The sequence below is a fragment of the Struthio camelus genome, chromosome 3, assembly GCF_040807025.1.
Source record: "Struthio camelus isolate bStrCam1 chromosome 3, bStrCam1.hap1, whole genome shotgun sequence".
NCBI classification, from domain to species: Eukaryota; Metazoa; Chordata; class Aves; order Struthioniformes; family Struthionidae; genus Struthio; species Struthio camelus.
The window spans coordinates 14,331,492-14,354,004 of record NC_090944.1 but is presented as its reverse complement, the minus strand read 5'-3'; the positions used below and the strand labels follow the sequence as shown (position 1 = coordinate 14,354,004).

The window sequence follows — 22,513 nt, the reverse complement described above, 5'->3', positions numbered from 1 at the left end:
TTTGCTGCCCAGGGTTCTCAACTCCCCTTTTCCAGTAGAACAAAACAGGTGAGTAACAACAGTGGAACAAGTTAGTTCACATGATAAAGTAATTGGCAGATAAGACGCTGAAGGACTTAGATTAGCGCAGGGGGAAATAATGCAACTACCTGATGAATGGTATCAGGAAATATCTCCTCTTAAAATGCCTTGTGTGTTTTTCACAGTGGCATCTCTGGTCAGCCTCACACTTGAAAATTGAGTGCAGGCTGGAGACAGCATGTTCTCCCGGCAGTAATAACTTGTTCAGTTAATTATACAAGCTCCTATGACTCGGGTTCCATTTGAGAGAGATCAAAGCAACGTGGGCTGTTGTGGAAACGAGAGGACTTTTAAGATGGCATGAATCTAATTAGAAGACCTTCTCCTTGAATCGTCTGAAAAGGTAAACCATATTATATCTCTGGGTTTCTTCCTTATTTTCAGAAACGTATGGGCTGGTATCTTTTGTGCTAAGTGGATTTGCAAGACAAAGTGTCACTATTTTACAACATTTATGAAAGAGAGAAACTACGAGAAAAAAGAATAGAAGGTCATGTAGATCATCTATGTTCTAGGCTAAAGTACGACTCTGCTCCTTACCTCTGTGGAATCTTTTGTGCTTTAGAGTTAACTTTAGATAACCTTTTTTGGCCTGAATGCTGTGGAGAAGAGATTTGCTAGCAAGCCTGGGTTTTCTTAGTTTTCCCGGGCTTTTTAAGTCTATGGTACTTACTGCCTCCCAGGAGATGGTTTGTATCGGGAATGCTGAACATACTTGCATAACTTCTGATTTTCCAGCTGTGTGTACATAGATAATGGTATGATTGCTTGCTAAAAAGTTTCCATCAAGTCTTTTTTCAAGAAGAAATTAGATGAACAAAGGCAACAGCCACATTACTTGAGAAGGAAACTAATATTTTGTCCCATTTGCAATTTGATTTTTTGTTTGCCAGTTTTCTGATTTTCCAGATACTGGTTTGGGACTTTTTGACTCTTAACTATCTATTAAAGCTTAAGTAACAGCACAGCATCATTTACATGAGTTGTCTTCTATATGGTTTATCATATATACAATTAATAGGCTGCTTGGTCTCAGCTACATGGTTGCACAAAGGGTGCATTTCAAAATAGAGAATAACCCACAATATTTGAACATGAATACAAGTTTGTGAACAGTGGAAAGATACATGAAAAGCTATAGTAGATGCTATAACCTCTGGTTTGTAACGGCCTTTTTTCCTTTCTATTATCTATTTGTTTTATCAACCAGTTATCACTGAAATACAAGTTCTTTGTACAGATTAAGCTACTGCGGTATATGCAGTGTATATATGCCATACACGCAAAATTATCACGACTCTTGTTCTTCTCAGTTTTTCTATTGCTAAGTCATGTCACAACCTCAAGGACCCATTTCACTGCTTCTGGCTTTCAATGTTCCCTCTTGATCCATCTTGATCTGGGGATCAGCCAGATCCATGGAAGTTATCTTGATGTTATCACAAGTGGTTGATGTCTTCTGAACAGCAAAATAGTCTCTTTTGTGGAGTTCTGGATATTGATAGAGATGCCCAGGGAACTGAGGAGATGCTGCTGCTTCTCTATATTTTTTTCAATGCTGTCAGACATTCACCTGTTTGATAAACAAAGCCTTTAATAGTCATTTGTTTTAAGGATACGTATTTTGGATACTACAAATTGGTGAGATGTCTCTCTTTCTGGTTAATTCTATATAGTGGCATAAGAGCAGTCACATTGGGTCAGCTGAAAAGTCTAGATAGCACTGTATCTTGTCTCTGATATTTTTTACTTAAAAGAGTATCAAAAGCAGGGCAAGTACGTAATGCATCACAGAATACATAATATCAGGATCATTCCTCTTTGGGTACACTACCTGATAAGGTTATTCAACACAACCTTATCTGCGTTGAATTTCATCTCCCCATTTCATGAGTTTATCTTCATAGATAAACTTTGTTTTTGTTAATCTCAGTCATTTAATGTTATCCACAGTGTTCCCTCATTAATCACTACCTTTTCCTCATCATTTGAGAAGTGATAGTAAGATATAGGGTTACACATACGTTCCTGTGGAGCTCTGGTAACAACATCTCTCCCTTGGAAAAACTGACCTCTTCTTCCTACTCATCTCCTATTTTTTAACCAGGTCTGTATCCAGGTGAAGTCCCACAGCAGATGAATCTCCTAAGAACCACCTTTGCTGAGGAACCATGACGAATGCCTGTCAGTGAAACCCAAGTCAGCGGCTTCAAGGGTATTTTTTAGCTATAAGCTCATTGCTGTCCTCCCTCCGTTCACAAGGTGAGGCCACAGATCATGTTTACTTTAAAATCTTTTGTCATAGGGTCTACTAATCAGTGAAGCACCCTGTCTACTTGGGAGCATCAACTCTGACATGCAATGTAGTGGCATAAGGCATCCACTGTCAGTGTTCATCACTGTCTCAGCAGGTGCTGATTTGTCTGCTTTTACCTGGTGATTCACTGCCTTCCAAAGCCTGAAGTTCTAGCTGGTTTGCATGGATAGCCTTTTCAATACAAAAGGATAATAATTTTACAACAGCTCATAATTTTAATCAAGCCAATTTTATTTACTCCAGTGCTCTTCTGTGCTATTCTTAAAAACGTTTCCTCAGTGCTTGCCTTTCTTAAAATGATTTTCATAGTCTGCTTGAGTTCTGCCTTTTCCCATAGCTCGCTATTAGTTGTTCATTCTGGAGCTAGATAACTGCTTTGCTAGGGATATTCAGAAAGTACATATTCGCAGCAAAGCACAAAACCTGCAGTATTCTTCAGCTTCTTTTCTTCATTCCTTCTTGGTAGATAAAGTGTGTCAGCACCTTCTCTGAAAGTCCATGCATGGCTTGCCTGCCCCTTTATCTTTCCTTATCCATGAGTAAATCTGCTTAGATATTACTGATATGAAAAAGGTTGTTTTTTTCTGGACTTCCGTTTCAGGTATCATGTTATGTTCTGGTATGTCAGTACTCATGTTCTAGGTTATTTACTTGTTGACATCGGGGTTGTTAATGAAGGTGCATTCTAGAAACTTAAATTACACATTTTTCCAGGAGATAATGTCAGGATGTCTGTCTGGCAGTGAATTCAGATTGTCTCTCCCTTATACACCTTTCAGGTGGTGTCAGTGTTTACTCCAGACTTCACACAAAGATCATCTGAAAATGCTTAAATGCATTGAACTGGAAGGAATCACTTAATGCTCTGGGTGTAGAAGGGATCACTTTACTAGGCTTTTCATATAATTTAAGACAATACACATAGATGATGTGGCTGATAAAAACATTTTAGGTGAAATCACAGAACAGTTGAGGTTGGCAGGCACCTCTGGAGATCATCTAGGGCAACCCCTCTGCTCAGAATAGAGTCAACTACAGCAAGTTATTCAGAGCTATGTCCAGCTGGGTTTTGAGTATCTGCAAGGACGGAGATTCCCCAGTCTTTCTGGGCAACAATTCCAGTGTTTAATCATCTTCAAAGTGAAGATTTTTTTCTTATGTTCAGATGTAATTTCCCGTATTTCAGTCTTTGCTTCTCATCCTGTCATTGGGCACCACTGAAAAGAGTCTGGCTCCATCTTTATCCCCCCACCATCAGATGTTTATACACATTAATAAGATCCTTTTGAACCTTCTCTTAGCCATGTTAAATAGTCTCAGGTCTCTCAGCCTTTCCTCATATGACAGATGCTCCAGTCCCTTCATCATCTTCACGGCCCTTTGCTGGACTCATTCCAGTAGTGCCATGTCTCTCTTGTACTGGAGATCCCAGAGATGGACCCAGCTCTCCAGTGTGGCCTTATCAGTGTTGAATAGAGGGGAAGGATCACCTTTCTTGACCTGATGACTATGCCCTTCCTAATGCAGCCCAGATGCTGTTGGGCTTCTTTGCCATGAGGGTGCATTGCTGGCTCCTGGTCAACTTGTCCACCAGGACTCCCAGGTCCTTCGCCGCAGAGCCGCTTTCCAGCAGGTCAACCCCCAGCCTGTCCTGATGCATGGGGTGATTCCTCCCTAGGTGCAGGACCCTGCACTTGCCTTTGTAGAACTTCAGGAGGTTCCTCTCTGCCCATCTCTCCAGCCTGTCAAGATCCCTCTGAACAGCAGGATAACCATCCAGCCTATGAATCACTCCTCCACATTTTGTATCATCTGCAGTCCAGGAACTTTCTTTCAAAAGAGTAGATTTAAAAAAAAAAAAAGAGGCTACTGATGAAAACCTAGGATGACAAAGGGTTTAATTACATGGTCTTTTCCAGGCAGGCCCAAGTAAAGTTCCTCTATTAGTTTATCTTAACAGCTATGCTGAAAACTGAGGTAGTTCAGGAGCTGCAGTGGAACAGATCAGACGTCCCTGCTCAGGAGGCAGGGGTGTCCATGCTCAGGCTGGGACAGGAGCAGGAGGCTGGGCATGTAACAATTTCAGCCATCCAGCTTTAATCCACAGGATAAATAAGTCTGCCAGCTTCATTAACTTTGCTAAAATTTTAGCTACTACTGCTGCTATTGAAGTAGTCACCCTTCACAAGAAATCAGCAAATATGAGACAGCCTTAAGGAGGGCATTTCTCCACCCAGTTTAGGTGCCTGAAGCTATGCACAGGGGATCTCCCTTAGAAAGACTTACTCTATTGAGTCTACAGAGATCTTAGGAGCTTTACTTCAGGGCATTTTTCAGAAGAAGCCTAACACTAAAGAAAAAGTTGATACAAGTCTGGCTGTAACCACAGCCACCCTTTGTGGTTCCCCTTGTTAGCCAAGGGGCAACTAAAGGACAGAAATCTATGGCTGAGCCCTCAATGTTACCACAGCCCTCTCCAGGGCATGACATAGCTGGCAACAGAGCTCTCCCTGCTGCAACGGAGCAGGCCCTCACTAATGGCAGCGCTTCTCACTATTCCCCTATGTTCTGACTGTGCATTTGCTAAGCGCCAGATATTCAATGTGAGCAATATGTGAAAGCCAAAATCAACTTTTATCACAGGAGATGAATTATTACCTCACCTATCCCTGTTAGAAATCTGCTTGGGATTCTGCTTTCTCCAAGCTCTTTATTTCTCTCTCCATTTAGGGTAGGTAGCCACAGGAAAAAAAAAAAAAAAAAAAAGGAGATATGAGAGAAACACTCTGGTGACAGCGGCAGGGAAATAATTACAGACCTTGTTTCATGCTCTGTCTTGGACAGAGCAAACAGGCTGGGTATACTGAAATATTCTGAAAATACTGTTTTGTAGAATGTGCTGACACTTCCTACTGTGTGAATCAACTGAAAAACTCCTGATCTTTTTGCTGCATTTTCTTTTCAGGCTGTACAGCAAAGGTACTGGACAAAATGCCATCCTGGGGTACTGCAGCTCTTTGCTCCTTGTTTCTACTTGTTGCCGAAAGCTGCCAGACATCACAGGACTCAGAGTTTGACCCATTCATCCAATATGCAGTGAGTATCCTTTCCCAGTCCCACTGTTTTTCACTTGGTCTCTGATTGTAACACTCAGCTGCCATAGCTCTTCCTTTTCTTAAAGAAAGCCAGTATAAGATCAGATCAGATCTTGACAGTAGGACATGAGTACACACGAATAAAAATACCCCTTCTGAATGACCTTATGTTTAAGTTGCTGAGCTTGGACTCAGATTTATTTCAATTTGCTACTTTTTCAATAATCTTCCTGGGATACTGATTTTTTTTTTTTTTTTGCCTCATTCATACCAATATTCCGTATTATGAGAATCTGTTTGTGTTCAGTGCTGTATATAGGTTTGGTAGGAGATATTCTCTGTACAAATAGTTCCTAACTAGAAAGGATGAAAGAGGAACAGAAACAAAAGGACTGACTCAATGTGACCATATAGCTGTTAAAGAAAATTAGTCTACAAATTTTCCAACTTCTAGTCTATCAAGGTTATTACACCAGAAAGTATTTCTGCATTACAAATCCTTTCAAGCCAAACAGATCCTAACTATAGGTATGTACAGCCCCTAGCACCACAGGACCCTTAACCTTGGTGGACTTAACAGAAGACAACTGCAAAAATAAAATGTTTATTTGTAAGCTGCATTCCTTCCCTGCTCTGGTTCATGGCACCGTGCTATGCTTATATCAGCACAATTGAGTGGATAATGAGCTTATTTTGAGCAGGTTGCAAAGAGGCATGGAGAAGAGGAGAGGAAGGTGGGAACTCCTCTAGCTCTTACTGCCACCTTCACCACCTTGGCAAACCAAGACAAACTGGTTCCTGCAGCACCTTCCACCCTACTGTGGAGGGTTAATAGCGACCGAGTATCTTGTTTGCTCTGTTTTCAAACTGCTTCCAACTCAGCACTTAGACATTTTCATGAAAAGCGCAGTACCTTCCTTCTTAGCATTACTGATCCATGATACACCCTGCAAATGAGTCATTTACTCGTGAAATATGTCTGGTGTGAATATGGTGTGAAGTATTTAACAGCATAGAAATATTCTGCACTTGTTCGGGAGAACAATTCAAAAAAGAAACCATCTAGTCCAAACCTGGAGGAAGAAGTGGATTGCAGAGGGCTTTTAAAAAAAATTTTCCAGCTGACCTCTGAGCAAGATGAAAGGTAGTACCCCTGGCTGTCTAAAAATGCCAACACGCCTTGGGATCGCCACCGCCAGCACAACTGCAATGTGAAGCCCAGCTCTAATCACACACCAGATGGTTCCTTTATGTAAAGAGATGACTTAAGAGTTGCCAAGCTATTCACCCCTTCTGTAAATAAAGTTTTCAGTAGGGTTCAAGAAACTGGCAAAGCTTCAAATTTCCTGCCTGTGTCTGCTTATTCTTTAGTCTTTATTTCTAACAGTGGTGCCAGTGTATTTTTAGTGTATGGCTGAAAAATAAGATGGTCTGCACCTCATTTGGCTGCAACCTGCTTGAGCCCGGTCACGCTTAAATTGTGCCACCACTGCCCTGATCAGTCGTGTGTTAGCAATGGCCCATGAAATAGCTGTTTGACCTAACGCCTGAGCTGGAGCCAAGACATTTCAATCCCCTTTCCGCTCCTACTCCAGCTGGCTTTGCTGCTGCAGAGCTGGAATTTCAGAGCAAAGAGGAAAGCAAAGGGCAATATGAGTTCACTTTCCAGATTCAAAGGCTAAGTGGAATTCATGGACCAAAACTCTCACAGGCAATATCTTCTCTCAGGACGCAATATGCCTTCCAGGGCAGCAGCATAGGGATCCTTCCTACTACCTAAATCTGCCCAAAAGGCGTGCAGAGGGGATAGAGTGGGGAGAAGGGCCAGAAGGTCTCCTGAGCAGGTTGCAAGGCTGCCCAGGGGAAGAGAGTACTACTGCAGACAATTTGCAGCTCAGCCGCAGAGCTCCTATTAAGGTCAGGCACATCTGCTTGTGAAGATATGCAAAAAGGCAGGTGCAAGCTCGATACACCCCTTAGCTGGTGTTTTAACATTTCCCTGCTTGGAAGACATAGATATTCTATTTGAAGAGAATGAGTGGGGGGAGAACAGTGGAGGGAGCATTCTTATTTACGCCCTCATTTTCTTCACTATTTCTCTCATGCTAGCAACAGCAAATAAAACTTTCTTTTCTTTTCTCCACCAGACTAACAGTATGCTAGAAGAGGAACGTTTCCACTTGGAGTGGCAAAGGCAGAAGCGAAACGGTATGTGCACAAATGTATGGTATCAGAACAGACTGTAGCAAGCCAAGGATGAAATAACTGTTGGGGATAGCATCTGTCCAGATAGCGAATTGTTCTCAAAAACAGGGTGGTAATAAGGGCATAAACCACAGGGGTGGAAACATTTAGCTGGTCAGAGATTGAAATATATGATCACAGCTTTCTATGCAAGACGAAATATATGGTGAAGGAAAAAAAAAAAAGGACTTTTAGCAGGACAAGATCACAAGATAATCCCTAACGGCTTCAGTCTACAACTGACAACCTGTGTGTTTGCTGAGTTGAAGGAGAGAAGGGATGAGACAGCTTTTCTCTGCATATATTATGCCACTTTGTTCAGCTTCCTATTGCTCTGAGTCCAAAGAAATCTGTGTTTTGTCAGACAAGCAGCAGATAAGGCACATGTGGAACATCTACTGATTAGGAAATGGGAAGCAGTATGTTACATTCAGCTAACATTAAATAGCAATGAAGAGCCCAAATGCTGACCTGGAAGTTATCAGCTTATGATTTACCCTGACACATAGCTTTGCAGTCTCATCCTGTTTCTCTTTCAGTGCTTACTTTTGACTTTCCCACTGTGGAGTATACTGTTGACATTGAAGTAAGCCTTACGGATTTATCCTTTCTGGGTCCAGTCAAAGAGTATTTCAAGAACCTTAATCTTCCAGTTTCAGCAAATGTTTCAAATGTAGAGCTGACAGTTTCAAGCATCAATGTTACAACAGGTGGGTTGGTTGGGTTTTTTTTGTATTCTGGGCAACATGCTTGTGCGCCACTATTTGATCTCTCCCAGTTTTACCCCCCATCTCACTTAGAGGTCAGGAAAACTGAACTGTCTCTGCTGTTTATTGAAAGGCTCGGGACCAAAGCTTTAGCACACAGCACATCATGTTGTGTCATCTGCATCCCCGCTGCTCCTCTTTACATAATGTTGGCATTAGGAGTAGCCTTGGATTCTTTTCTCTCTTTAAGGAAGAGAGAGACTGTGAGAGACCCTGAGCCAAAGGATTTTGCTCTAGTTTGAATAACAAGTAGTCTGAGTTACTTTAAAGTTTCAGGAAGCTACAACAGCAATTATCAGAGTGTTTACTTCCTTCAGACTTGCACTTGGAATGTAAATTACTATAGGAGGCTGTACTCTGACCTCAACAAAGACATGCTTCATGGGATGCCATCTTTTGCCGATGTAACTCTCTGACTTATTCTTACAGGCAAAGATATCAGATAGGTGTTGTTATGTGAGTTGTGGTTGTGCAACATCACATTCAAATAACTAAAAACGGTAGAGAATATATAAACACATCAAATATTTACAACAGTAGAGGAGGGGGATGTTTTGTGCTTTCTTATCACTGGACTGGGAGCAGTGAAAGGAAATGCCCATCAGTTCTCAAAACAACAAGCAAACTAATCTGTTAAGGGCCTTCAGGATCGCATGCAATGTGCAAAAATCATTTTGTTACTATTTTATTCTACTTTATTGAGAGTTAAATTCCTTTTAGTAGCCAATGGCACATTCAAAGCAGAAAAATTTACAGTGAAAAGGGTTTTTTGATCAGGGAGAATGTATGTCTTCCAAGAACTTCAGGATAATGTTGCTTTCTCTTAGGCAGCGTTCAGGTGTCAAGATACACAAAGAGAAGATGTCAAGATACAGAATGACACAGCATCTCATTAGCCACCAAGACCTCAAATAACCATCACATATTTTTGAAGGCTGCTATTACAAGGTTGAAAAGCATATATGATGTTTACTTCTGGCCTAGGCAATGTATATAAAATATCCAACCTTAAAACTATCATAGAACCCTAGCCAATATACCAGGGAAATTTTTAGGATCAGGCTTCACATTTCCATTCATATAACACTCAAAGATAATTGATCAGACTTATTCTTGTACAAGCCTAGTTCCCCTTTTGGGTTAGTCATTTATGATTAGGACAGTAAAATTTGCAAGGCATCAGATCATCAAGCTTACATCATCTAAGTGAACTCACAAGAAAGGTAACATTCAGTTAAGACCACATGCATAAAGATATAGCAGGGCAAATATGTATCATGCAATATGTTCTGTCCCATTTACCATTCTCATATATTTGTCTTTCTGTCTGACACTAGTTTGTCTGCCCACTGGTGAGAACAAGAGCTGTTGCTCCTGCGAAAGTGGATATGCATGGCCAAGAGCAGTTTGCAGTGACTTAATAACCTGCCCTTCTGTCAGTCTAGCACCCAAGCAGTCCTGTGGCTACATCAAACAATTGCCTTTCTATGGGCCTTATTGTGAGCCTCAGGTGGCAGGTAAGGAGAAATAGCATTGAATTTCATCACTCTACAACCCACACACTAGTTAGAAGAAAGATGGGATAGTCCTAAGGATGCTCTATAGCAGCACCCCCAGGTGGAACTGGCTACACATTGTCAATGAATGTGCAAAGTCTGCAGGGATGCCCTGGAGGTCTTATTCACATTGTGATGCAAGCCCACCTTGAGCCATATAGACCTTTGAGCCATACCTAGAGATATTCAGTGTCCATGCTGGAGCCCCGTTCACTCGCCTCCTTGAGACTTTCAGCTTCTACTAAGCAAAGAAACTTTTGCATCCTCAGGCTTTCAATAGAGGAGCTTAAAAATGTGACCAAAGTGTGTCTCAATGCTTACAAGATGAGAGGAAACAAAAAAATAATAGTGTGTATCTTTTGTTTGCTTTTATTTCATGGCTCTTGTGCCAAGCTGCCCACGACTTTTTAGGAACCTGACTGATGACTGAACACTTAGGCTTGGCAGTGCTGGGGTGGAGCATGACCTGTTGTCTTTGCAGTCCAAGACAAACCCCATGAGGGTCTACTTCATCTCAATTCATACTGAGATGGCACATCATGCAGAGATACCCAGAGGCAGCCTCAGAGCTGGACGCAGTCCAAAAGTGTCAGCGTGCCTGCGCTAATCAGTGCTGCTTCTATCACAGAGCAGCCCCGTGCTGATACAGCCATACTGCCTCTAACACTAGAGCTAGTACCTCTGCAAGGCAGCCCACCATGTGGAAGCCCTAGCTCCCTTGCAAGTTTAGGGCCCTGGGCACCATGTTCCATCACATGGTATGGGCATATCCTTAAAGGGATCCTACTCAGAAAAGTCCCATAGTTTTCTAAGCATTTTGCCATCTCTTGTGTCCATTGATAGGGCTTGACCCACAATTTTATCCTTCTGAAGTCATCAAGGATTCTTCCATTAATTTCAGTGGAACATAGACTGATCCTATGGAGGAGATTCATCCCATCTAATTTAGGCGCATAAAAGTTAAGCATCCAGTCAAAGTTAGTCATCTAAACTCCTTCAACAACTAGAACCCTTTAGTAATTCAACCATTGTAGGAAAGCTGTTTACCATCTTTTGAATGTATCACATTCTGGAGGTATCTATAGCTTTGCATCAACTGGATTTGGAGCACACACACCTATCAGACACTAGACCTCTCAGATAAAGACAGTTAGGAGAATCCTACGTTTGCTATCATACAGTTGAATTGGGGCAAGTTGAAAGATTTATGCTTGAATAGAAAGTGGATTAAGTTAGAAAAAAAAGCTAAGAAATTACTCTGAAATCATTGTTTTTAATTATTTCTACATTCATTTTTATCCTTTTCCTTACAGACTCTTGTGGTATGGGAGAGCCCCTTGTAATAAATATGTCAGTCAGACTCAACACAGTCTTTATGAATGATCTCGGGGATTCTTCTTCTGAATTATACAAAAAATACAAAGCTGACCTTGAAAAAGCGGTAAAGACTTTTTTTTTTTTTTCCATCCCTGAAAGCACCTAATCCCCTCAGAGATATGGAATTTATCCTAAGGATCAGTGTCTTAGCTGTAAAATATCGTGCACTGTTTCTGTCCCAGCAGGGAGCTGTGAAGCGTGCAGCAGTGGTAGCTACGAGGAAGGCCAAAGCTGGCCTCCACTGGAAGTCAATAGCAACATTCCCATTCATTTTAATATGCAAATAGGCAGGGAAGCATTTAGAAACCTTTTGTACAAAAATGCATGAAAAAAAATCACTATATTGGTCCCAGTTTAAGTCCCCAAGCAAGCAGTATAAATATAGAATGAAACCATCAGCACAAATCTATCCCAGTGAAAGAGGGAAGTGCACTAGGCCCATTATACCAACATATGTTTGCTATGTGCTTTCGATCTTGTCAATGTTGAACAGAGAACTTCATATTTTAAGCAGCTTGGAACAAGATACAAAGGACTCATTCCATGTAATATCTCTTTATTTGCAGTTTAATGAGAGCTACAGATGTTTACCAGGCTTTGTATTGGCAACAGTAACCAGTTTCAGGTAGGGAAGCAATTTCTTTCTTCTGGAACAGATATCTTTCTGACCTATTTCTTCAAGGAGACAGAGTTAGGAGCAGGTCAGCAAAGACTATATTCACTGCATTTAGAATGTGCACAGTTGCATACATGCTATATAACAGTACAATAGGAGCAAAGGAAAACCCAGCTATTAGTATGAAGATAGGATTGTGGTAAAAGTCATTCCTGTGCAAAAGTTCGTGCAACATATTAACTCTCCAGCTGGATCAAATCCTTCTATGGGCTTTCTGAAAAGACTGAATTTCACCGAAAAGGCAAAAGGATGCAGGTAAAGCTATAGCAACATCTCCCAGGCCATTGGGAAGATGAATTAGTAAATTGGCTGTGAGTGTAACACTGGATCCGGATACAAAAGACATTACTTAAGTCAACACATATTTGAATGCAGCTGCATTTTAGGATTTCTAAGGGAAGTTTACTAGAGATAGGCATCCAGACCAAGTAGATGGACCTTATATGTGTCCTGAATTGGGGAAGAGCTGTAGCACAACCTTCTAGTACACCAGAGCAAGTCTTGAGTCACAGAAGGAGCCTTCCTAGCCATGCAAAACAGGTCACCACAACAAATAAATTCACTGATATGCAAGGCTATTTATTTCTGGTCCTTCTCTCATTCTTGTATCTGTTCAGGCCTGGGAGTGTTTCTGTGAACTATGAAGTAACAGCAGCATCAGCAACCTTCAAACAGATAGAAAATTCTAATAGATTTGTACCACAATTTCTAGACACGTCGTACAGGCTAATTCCCACCTCCTTTACCACAGAAATAACAAGTAAGTTTAAAGCTCTCTCAGTATTTCCCTTTGACCTTTTCGTTAGTATTGGTAAACTTATTCATGCAGCTGCCTTACACTCTTGATTATTTGGTACTGGGCCTTCAAAAATCGTGTATTTCTCTGGCTGTTTCATTTCATCTCCTCATACGCCATCAAAGCTGAGGAACTACATGAGATAGCCATCCACCCAGTACCTCCCACTGAAAATCAACTCCTTCCAGCAACTCCACTGAACCTTGATGCAATTTCTCCATAGGAGAGAGACTGAATACCCTTGACCTCACTTCCAGAACTGTGACAACCCTTAGCCTATCAGGCTGCCAGCATTTCCCTCTTCTTTAAACAAATCAGTGAATCTCTTGCACTTTACGTAAGAGAGGGTTCCTTCTGGTTCCTTTGGCACATTTCCATGCCACTGCTGGATGGTGTGTCACGCTTCAGTAGCCTGACCAACTGCCTAAGAAAGTGCTGTACTCTACAAGCGCTGAGCACTGGACTGTCTATCCCAGACTTGGAGGATTACCTCAACCTGGTTGTTTCTCTTCCTGATCTCTCTACTTATAAGGTAGGGGTGGTGATAATATTTCTGGGATTTATGGCTGACAAAGACAGTAGAAGGATCTGTCATGGGAAAATGATGTACCTTGCACCAGAGATGGTGCCATGCAAATGATGATGAGTATGTGTAAGTTGTGAAGTAACTGCAATTACCATGAGATGCAAGACAGCATTTAGATGTGAGCTGAATGACAATAACACTGAATGTTGCTCTTTGTCTTTCCAGATCAGACAAACTTCACCGTGATACCTGTAGATATTTTTGAAGGGGACACAATAACACTGATTTGTGAGACAAATGTAGCTTCTGAGAATGTGACCTGGTATCATTCTGGTCAGATCATCTCAAACAGCAACCGACACTCAGTGATAACACAAGTTACGCAAAAAACCTCAAGGACAATTCTTAAAATTACTGAAGTAACAACGGTGGATTCTGGTATGATTTTTCTCTCTGTTGTTAAAACAGTAGATGCAGATCTCTAGTGTGGGCAGTTTTCTATAAAAAACAAAGAAGAATGCAGTGATGGCATTTCCCTAGAGTGAAAGAGAAAAGTATAATGTACCTCATAATTTTCATGTTTGTTCTTTCTTTAATGAACCACCTACTCACTGGCAATGCCAGGCAGATTATGAACTGACTGGAGTGACTATATAGGCCTGGGTCTTCCGAGTAGTAGGCTTCACTGCCATATCACAGGTGGCTAAATGGCTTGCAGCCTTCCCACCCTTCTGGTGTGGTGATTCATCAAATACGCCTGCCCTTTTCAAACATAAGCTAACTAGTAAGTTTGGAGTTACAGTATTTTTCATGTATTCAGATTTAGGGCTGTTCAAAAATCAGAAACAGGTAAGTTGGTGAAATTGTGGTGGGAGGAGTTCTACAGTACTGTCAGAGTCTTGACTGAAGTTCACACTCAGTTCTTGTCTTTGGACCATGAATTTCACATCTAGCTTCAAAAAGCATGGGTACTATGACTCAGGACAGCCTGTGATATTTGGGAGGTAGGAGTTGTGTGTTCAAACCTCCTTGGGCTAAGGACAACCTGAATCTTGGTGTCCCCACTCTTGTGAGAGTGGTCTACTTGCAAGATGAAAAGGAAAAGGGAAACCTTTGTGCCTAAAGTAAGGAGGAAGGGCTCTGAATGCCTATTTCAAAGGGAAGCCTAGCTTGCATCCAGGGGACACATGCCTAAGAAAGCAGCCAGTAAATACCCTGTTCTCCTTGACAGTACCTTCTGAGTAGCGTAGGTGTCCGCACTCTGAGTGCCAGCTCTTGTGGAGTCTACCTTAAGCACCTATCTCTGACTTATTCCCTGTAGGACTCTTTTGCATAGTCTTACTATTAACTTACCATGACATGTTGCTACTCTCTGGATTTGGACCCCAAATACCAACTCAGCTAGATTTTAAGCATTGCAGCCCCAGAGCGCTGGTCTCTTCTCAAGTGCCCATCAGCACTGAAGTGGGATAATCTGAATTCTGGCATCAGGAGTCTACAGGGAACATGCTCCAGATGACCTGAGAGCAAATTTTGACTAACAATAGTAGAGTCACTGCAGTCACTACAGTCACACTCTATTGCAGAGTGACGGGAGATGTGAAAACTGGGAGAGGAAGTGATCCCAGCTCCTAACTAAAGTTAGATGAAACAACAGCAAAAACATGTTCTCAGACACTTCCTGTGCTTTGCAGGTTCCTATATGTGCATTTTCACAAACAGCAGTCTGTACTACAAGCTGATATATAAGGCCATGAAAGCAATAAACGTCTCTCCACTACACATCATTTCACATTTAAATGACATTAATGTTACGTGTGACAGTCCTGAAATGCAGACAAATGGTCCTTTGCTGTTCTGCTGCATTGACAGACAATTACCATCACTAACTGGCGACTGGAAAGTAAATGGACCTATCAACATTACAGGTAAGATTACCAAAAGATTGTCTTTAGCCTGCCTGGTTTGCCTGTTCTTCTGGGGCCTCCTCTTATTTTGCAGCAGCTCCCCTCAAAAGGCCAAGTCCTAGGATGAATATTGGGTATGTGCTCCAAAGCAGGGAGCGAGGTTCTTTTGCATTGTCTTGGTCCCAGTGGGATTTTGGTCATTTTCATGCATTGTGCAGACACTGCTGCTCAAAACTGTGCCATCCTGCTTGGAAGCCTCAGCCTGGACCAGCACCATACTGACTTTCCACAAAGCTTATTTTTGCTTTGTCTAGTTTTGAGAGTAAGGGCTGTGGATCAGCCTTTAGGGATCTCTCCACAATCACCCTTGGTGTGAAAGCCTCTGGGTACCACATACCAAGATTTGGTAACCAAAGGGGCAGGTGGTACAGTTCAAAACAGCTGCAGCATAGCAAAAAATTGACTCCACAATTTGTGTAGCTGTGATTTATCACGTGCCTATTCAGTCAGACTTCCCGTAAGGCTTTTTTTTATAATACAATTATAGAGTTAATACAGCTCCAAGAACATCGTGCTAGAGCTGATTAAAAGATAGCATGAATAGAAACCAACATAAATGTCTATAAAACATTGTCATAAACAAACTATTGCCCTATTGGACCCTTTAAATATTATTTTATTGCTATTTTATTGCTATGGATTAACTGTTTATTATTAACCATCTGTTATCAATAAAACTTCAGCAAAAAGTGGGGCAGCAAAATGAGAGAAAACCTTCAAAGTTCATTCACATAGTCATTTCTGCAGAGGATAGATAAGGATGTGCAGGAATGTTTTCAGAGAGAAAGGATGAAATCCTGCCCTACTGTAATCAGCTGTTTTGCTCTCGATTTATTGTGGCCAGGTTTTCATCCACAAATTTTGCTCATAAACCAGGTGCACACTCAGCTTCAGTATGTGATAGTTTTAGCAGTCTTGCCCCCTTACAGCTAAACCTGCACTCTTCAGATTTAAAGTTGAATGCCTGTCAAAGTCCTCACACTGTTTATTTCAAAATAAGATGATCTTAAATGTGCAATATTTGTTTGCATTTTACTTACCTTACTCATCCTAAATATGACAGATAATAAGGTTAGGCCTGCACCACAACATTCTTCATTCTGGCATCCTGAGGCATCTGAGCAATATTGTGGCTCTCAGTGAGATTGGTTTTGGCAGTAGGTGTCCAGCACTGGGCAGAGTGCTGGGCTTCTGGCCTTTGGAGACCACTGTTGAGTGCTGCCAGAGCAAAGGGTGTGCTTTGGCACTGATGCGTTAAAAGTGCTACGCTACCAAAGATTACATATAAACCCACAGAATTTTCCTTAGCTAGTGTGATTGCTTGTGATTTTCAGAGCCCAGGTATTTTTGGACATCCACAGCCCTCAAGGATTGTTTATTTCACTCTAGGAGTCTCCAGTTTCACTGGAAATTGCACTGAATACAAGCTCAAAGTCAATGCATTGCTATGCCCACCTGAGAAGTCAGGTACAGTGACAACATACACATGTGAGCTGCATACTGGACATGGTGCAAGCACCAGTCAAAACATCAGAGTGACGTATTTCCGAACAGGTAAGAATCAGGTAGCGTGTAACACAAACCATAAGCTCTTTGATGATGCCCAGGTGGCATCTGTGGCACGTGCCATTTGCAAGTGACTGATTGTAATGAATGACCATCAATAACATGTCATTTATCTTGTGTCACCTCAGCACGTGTAACTATAACTTCAAGTATAAAAACATTCGTTTCTGAGGGACGCTCATTTAATCTAACATGCACAAGTGATGTGAGCAACTATGACAACGTAATTTGGAAAATCCAGGACAGAAATACCACCAAAATTATAGACTGTCCCATGTGCATCAATAGCAGCAAAAACCCAGCGAAATCTGAGCTCAGTGTGAGGACTGCCACTGAGGCCTGGAGCGGTGAGTGAATACAGTTTGTATTGGCTACAAAAGGCAATGAACTCTCTGGACCAGATAATTTACAGCATCCTTAGTCTGGCAAATTACTGTGATGCCTGGCCACAGGAAATAAAGAAAAGAGTTAAAAACGAAACTGCTGGAGGACAGCAAGGCATGATGCTGCCCACAACAATGTCTTTGTTCAGTATTGGGATTCATGACGAGATAAAAGCTGAGGAGCCCTTGTGTTGACTGAGACATACTTTTTGTGTCATTGCTTTCAGGCACCTACATCTGCACGTTCTCCCAGAAGAATCTGAACAGTTCTGCCAATGCGACAATCATGGTTGTTCCCTTGCCTCTGAAGCAGAACATCCTGCTAGACCCCATCAGTGCGTTTATACAGAATAACAAGTTGCAAACCCTTAAGTGTTGCATAAATGCCAATACCAGTGACGATTATAATGTTACATTTGTGGTTCAAGAAAATGAATTTCAAGCTGGTAAGAAACAATAAACTTGTTGAAGTAATAGTTACACTGAGTGTCACAACCCCAGTCTGTAGGAGACTCTGTGATCTCAGCAGTTAGAGAGTTAGCAATTGTAACTATTTTTCACATGATTTTGGGTTATACACAATAAGGTCCTTCTCACCCTTAACCATGTCCAGCTTCTTCCCGTTTTACCATTGTCTGTTAGCCCTTTCTTCTTACTACTAGTTATCGGAAAGCATCAGATCTTTACTTCAGCCTATACAGGATCAGTCAATATGTGATTTATGTAATGTCTTACAGATATTCTTAGAATCCTTCTTTATTCTCAGCAGTGACTTTTATTCACCTTGCCATCACAAGTCAACTATTGTAGCGATAAATATGAGTAAATTCAGTGGTTTCATGTGCCTTGTCAGGCAGTGAGAATAAGCATCCCCATCACTGTTCAGATTAGAAATTGGTGGAATTCTATTTATTTGCTTTTATCTTTCACTCTGCCATTTTTGGAATTCAGTATTGAGGAAATGTTACTTACGAAGATCTATTAATTCATGAAAAATGTAGAATAAAATATTATGAATGCAATTCAGAGAACTATATATTCATCAAGGATACAGGTAAAAACATCATTAACAGCACAAAAGCCTAGGCTTTTATGTCTTTAATTTTGGGCAGTTTTGCAGCTTCCTTAGCATGTTCTACACACTAGGAATTGTCAAGGGACTCACGAAATAGATTAGAAAAGAGCACAGAAGAGCTACCTAAACTAATTCAGAAAACATGCAGGAGTGCAAAAACAACAGGCTGAAGTATAAAGCAGGAGGAGACTGGATCTTTGGGTTGCTAAGAAAAAATGCAAAGATCCCTTCCAAAGAGATTGCAGTCAGAGACCCTCGGGCATAGTGAAAAGCAATGGGAATGCAGGGCAGATCCTGGGTTTGAAAGAATCATGTATGAACAGGAAAAAAAAAAAAAAATCCCAGCCCAAATCAAATGCCTGTAGTAGAAGCAGAAGCAGGAAGACCATTCACCAGAAGTGTTTCTAAGGCAAATTTTGGTTCCTGCCCAGTAAGAGGGTTTGGGCAGGGTTTGCTCATACACCAGCAATCAAAAAGGATGCTGATCATATAGCAGCTTCCAGAAGACTTACTAAGTGGGGGGGGGGGGGGGTAATAAATTAGCAACAGACAGATCAGCATACACTGACTCTCCACGAAGAAAGCTTTCCTCTAGGATATATGGAAAAAAAGTTTTATAGAAGCTTTCTGCTCTCTGCTAGCTGATTGACCTAAAATTTATATTAACCTATCTCAATCTTTCCATGCAGGGAAAAATAAAGAAGGATATTTGTTGTGCTATTACACAATGTATAATTACACAGAAACAAAACCAGACAGCAACACATCACCCCTCCTGGCATATTGTAAGTTTGTTAATCGCATTGGAGATGAAGTCAAGAGTAACCATATAATACTGCAACCGATATCTGGTAAGAAAATGTTACTATTTAAAGCTGTTAAACAGGAAATCTCCATAACTTTGTTAAGTCAGAGGCCACAAAGTTATTACTCATGACATGGAACAGGAACAAGATTTTGCTAGCCAAGAATTTTTTGCCTCTTTTTTAAAGGGAAATTTTAGATTACAGAGAAAAGAATGGGTTTTGCTGAAATTAAAAAAAAAAAAAAATTCTTTTCACTCTATTTGATAGCAGTCCCATTATGTTCCTGAGCTTTCACAGCTCAGTCCTCTTCTGTCCCTACTTCCCTCCAGTATGGCGTGCCCCACTGGGCTCTATCTCCCAAGTTGTACCGCGGCCATAAACATCCCAGCTTGCATCAACAATTTAGCAAGGGTAAAAGACTGTGTGGCCTCAGGAAGAAGTTGTCTAGCGCAGAGGGTCAGCCTGTGGGAGAGCATATCCACCTTAAACACAAGAGTGGCAATTTCCCTGAAGTATTGCAGAGACCTGGGCAGGCCCAGCTTCCAGTCAGCTCTGGAGGAAATACTGGACAGTTAGAATTCAACATTCCTAAATTCAGTTTTGATGGTAAGTTTTGTTCTGACCAGTGTTTGGGTATTTCAGCTTCTTATTCTGAATCAGAAAAAAAACAAACATTGGACATCCATATAGCGCCGCAATTCTGTTTCATCCACAGTATAAACAGTGGTGCCTATCATGGACTCTAAGTGTATTGGGCCAGATTTCACTCTCTTTGGCAATAAATACAGTGTGCCTTAGGATCACACTGCAAATATTTTATTTACTTTAGTCAGCAGCTACTTATTGGTATGACTAACTTAATCAAAGCCAATTAGATTATTTGCAAGACCTTACTATAGTCTGTCTTGCTATTTGGTGTTGAGGTCTCACTATCAAGGCCTAAATGAATTTCCTGTTAGTGCTGCGGCAGCACTGTGTCCCTTAGCAAACACAAACCTTGGGCTAGAGATGGCCGCATACATACGAAGAATTACAATTCACATAGTGGTCAATATGATCCCCCCTCCACGCCTATTGTGCAATGTAATCTAATGGACAAATTCTGAAAGTTTGGGTGTTGGTTTGTTGATTTGGTTCAGTACTCAGAAACAAGGGGCTTGATTCAATTTTCTTTGTAATATCATGATTCCAAAAAAATTGGACTGGAAATTTAAAAGGAGGGGTTTTGTTTGTTTGTTTGTTTGTTTGTTTGTTTCTTTTCACCAGGTTTTGTTTCTTACTTTTGTTTCAGCTCCAAAAAATACTGAGTTTCAAGCATCTTGCTTCTGGTGCCTGACAGAATCAGCAAGTGCTAAGATGCCTGTAAATGAGGAAACAGGGTTCCAAGAAAAGTTTCTTAACCTTCAAGAAAGCTCATGGTCAGGCTTCAGAGGAAGATTTGAAGACATAAACATTTCCATTTTATTCTTATTGTAGAGAGTAGCAAAGGCTTGGAAGCTGTTGAAAAATACAGCTTCCAAGGCATACATACACTCAAAGATCGTAACTACCCAAGATGGCAAACTGAAATGCTAACCTCTGAAGGTTAAGAGTTAAAGACCTCTGAATAGGTCTGATGAGGGGTACCTCACAGTTTCTCAGTTTTCCATCTCTCTCTCTTTTTCTCAATACAGGCGGGAAAGTTGACTGCTCAGACTCTTTGGGCACTGGAGAGCAAGGAGCCAAAATAGAGAAGCCGTGCACTGAGTTAAACAGTGAACATGGTCTTAACCGAGGCACTGTCACTTACGAGTGTTCCAGCAGCTCCTGGGTGGTTTCCAGAAATGATTGCCTTTCTGTAACAATAAACAGTTTGCTTCTGGGGGCTGAGGTAACATTTATGAGTTTTTCTGAGGTTTGAGGTTTCAAGGGAGGGGATAGTTTTAAAAGAGAGAACAGAAATGGATTTTTTTGCTCAAGAATATCTAAAATATGTGAGGTATTAAAAATAAAAATAATTGCATCTATCTTTTAAAAGACATAGACAACAATTGGCTATATCTACAGAAGTCAGTAAAAGAGGCCAAATCCCTTCCTCTGGCCCAGAGGCACATGGCACTGCATGGCTGACATCCACACACTTAAATGCCCTTTCCCTCAAACAAGATGACCTTGTTCATAGTGCCTACTGGGAAAAGTCCCTGGCATCTGGTATATCCTGAACCATGCTCAGGTATTGCCTGGGTGAACGCTAGGTGGCACAAGCCCAGACTATGCCACTGAGTACAATGAAGCAGTATGGACAACTACGGGCCATTGCCCGAGCCTACGTGGATTGTCCGAGCCTGTGTGCAGGCCCTGTTTAGCATGTTCCCTCAGCCACTGCACTTCCCAGATAGGTGCTAGACTTAGAATCTTTCAGGCGGCTAGGTGTCCCTACCATATAGCACTGTTCACCTCCACAAACCATCCAGAGTCACCCTTTTCTCTGTGAAGTTAGATGAGAAAAATTATCTTTCTTTCATTAAATACTCACTGACTATGTTTATTTCAGTAAATTAGACTTAACAAGGGCCCAGGCAGAGGCACAGCTACTCAATCACTTAGTTTCATAACTTTTTCGCAGGATACTCCCTGGTATGATTTGGGCCTAGGCCAACTATTTTCTCCCAAATAATTCCCCTAAACAGCCTAGAAGTTAGCACAGGCAAGAGACCATTCTCAACAGGCAGTCTAGATACCCCATTCTGGAGGGACAAAGAGCTCAATTCTATCGGCATGGCTATAATGGGCCTGATTCTGTATAGCTATTATGAAGGAGGTTCAAACTCCAGGCAAAGTGCATATGTGTAATGTTATGTTATCTTCCATTCCAGTCTTTGGTCAACAATCCTGAGGCAAGAGCAAAGCTACCTAAATATCTTGATGATCTTCAGAATCTGACAGCACAGAAGCAAAGTACATTAAATCATTCTGCAAACCTAGGTGCAATTGTTACCATCCTGGATTTGGTCTCCTCTATCCCAGTAGATGCAAATAAATTCAATATTAAAGTAAGGTTTTATTTTAATTCTTGCCAGTACTTACCAAGCCCTTTGACCTCTGTGCCACAGAGGAAGAAACGCTCCTCAAAAAATGTCGTAGTTAGAGTCAGGAGCAGGTGAGAATTCAGGGAATGAGATGAAATGACAGAAAGACACAGAAGAGCTTATGAAAAGCCAAGATGATGAAGACTAAGGGCCTATGCACGAAAGAGGACAAAAAGACTTAAGCAGTAGGAAGAGAAATTACTGCATGCTTAG

General features: G+C 41.3%; 1 protein-coding gene across 7 annotated transcripts in view; it reads left to right on the top strand.

Moving 5' to 3' along the window:
• The window catches only part of ADGRF5 (adhesion G protein-coupled receptor F5), a 48,327-nt gene that overhangs the window by 14,745 nt on the left and 11,069 nt on the right, over positions 1 to 22,513 (top strand). For 6 of the 7 annotated variants that reach the window (XR_011139975.1, XR_011139974.1, XM_068937013.1 and 3 more), the window contains exons 2-18: positions 207 to 424; positions 2,189 to 2,343; positions 5,364 to 5,494; positions 7,641 to 7,701; positions 8,277 to 8,447; positions 9,842 to 10,021; positions 11,374 to 11,501; positions 12,004 to 12,062; positions 12,731 to 12,873; positions 13,661 to 13,873; positions 15,130 to 15,363; positions 16,792 to 16,956; positions 17,097 to 17,315; positions 17,579 to 17,797; positions 19,116 to 19,277; positions 20,906 to 21,102; positions 22,088 to 22,264. Coding sequence is in view for 5 of the 7 variants with exons in the window: in XM_068937013.1 (XP_068793114.1) it covers positions 5,390 to 5,494; positions 7,641 to 7,701; positions 8,277 to 8,447; positions 9,842 to 10,021; positions 11,374 to 11,501; positions 12,004 to 12,062; positions 12,731 to 12,873; positions 13,661 to 13,873; positions 15,130 to 15,363; positions 16,792 to 16,956; positions 17,097 to 17,315; positions 17,579 to 17,797; positions 19,116 to 19,277; positions 20,906 to 21,102; positions 22,088 to 22,264 (2,433 nt within the window). In the remaining 2 variants the exon portion in view is untranslated. Of the gene's footprint in view, positions 1 to 26; positions 49 to 206; positions 425 to 2,188; positions 2,344 to 5,363; positions 5,495 to 7,640; positions 7,702 to 8,276; positions 8,448 to 9,841; positions 10,022 to 11,373; positions 11,502 to 12,003; positions 12,063 to 12,730; positions 12,874 to 13,660; positions 13,874 to 15,129; positions 15,364 to 16,791; positions 16,957 to 17,096; positions 17,316 to 17,578; positions 17,798 to 19,115; positions 19,278 to 20,905; positions 21,103 to 22,087; positions 22,265 to 22,513 lie in introns of those variants that run through there. The other variant, XM_068937016.1, reaches the window with a different exon arrangement.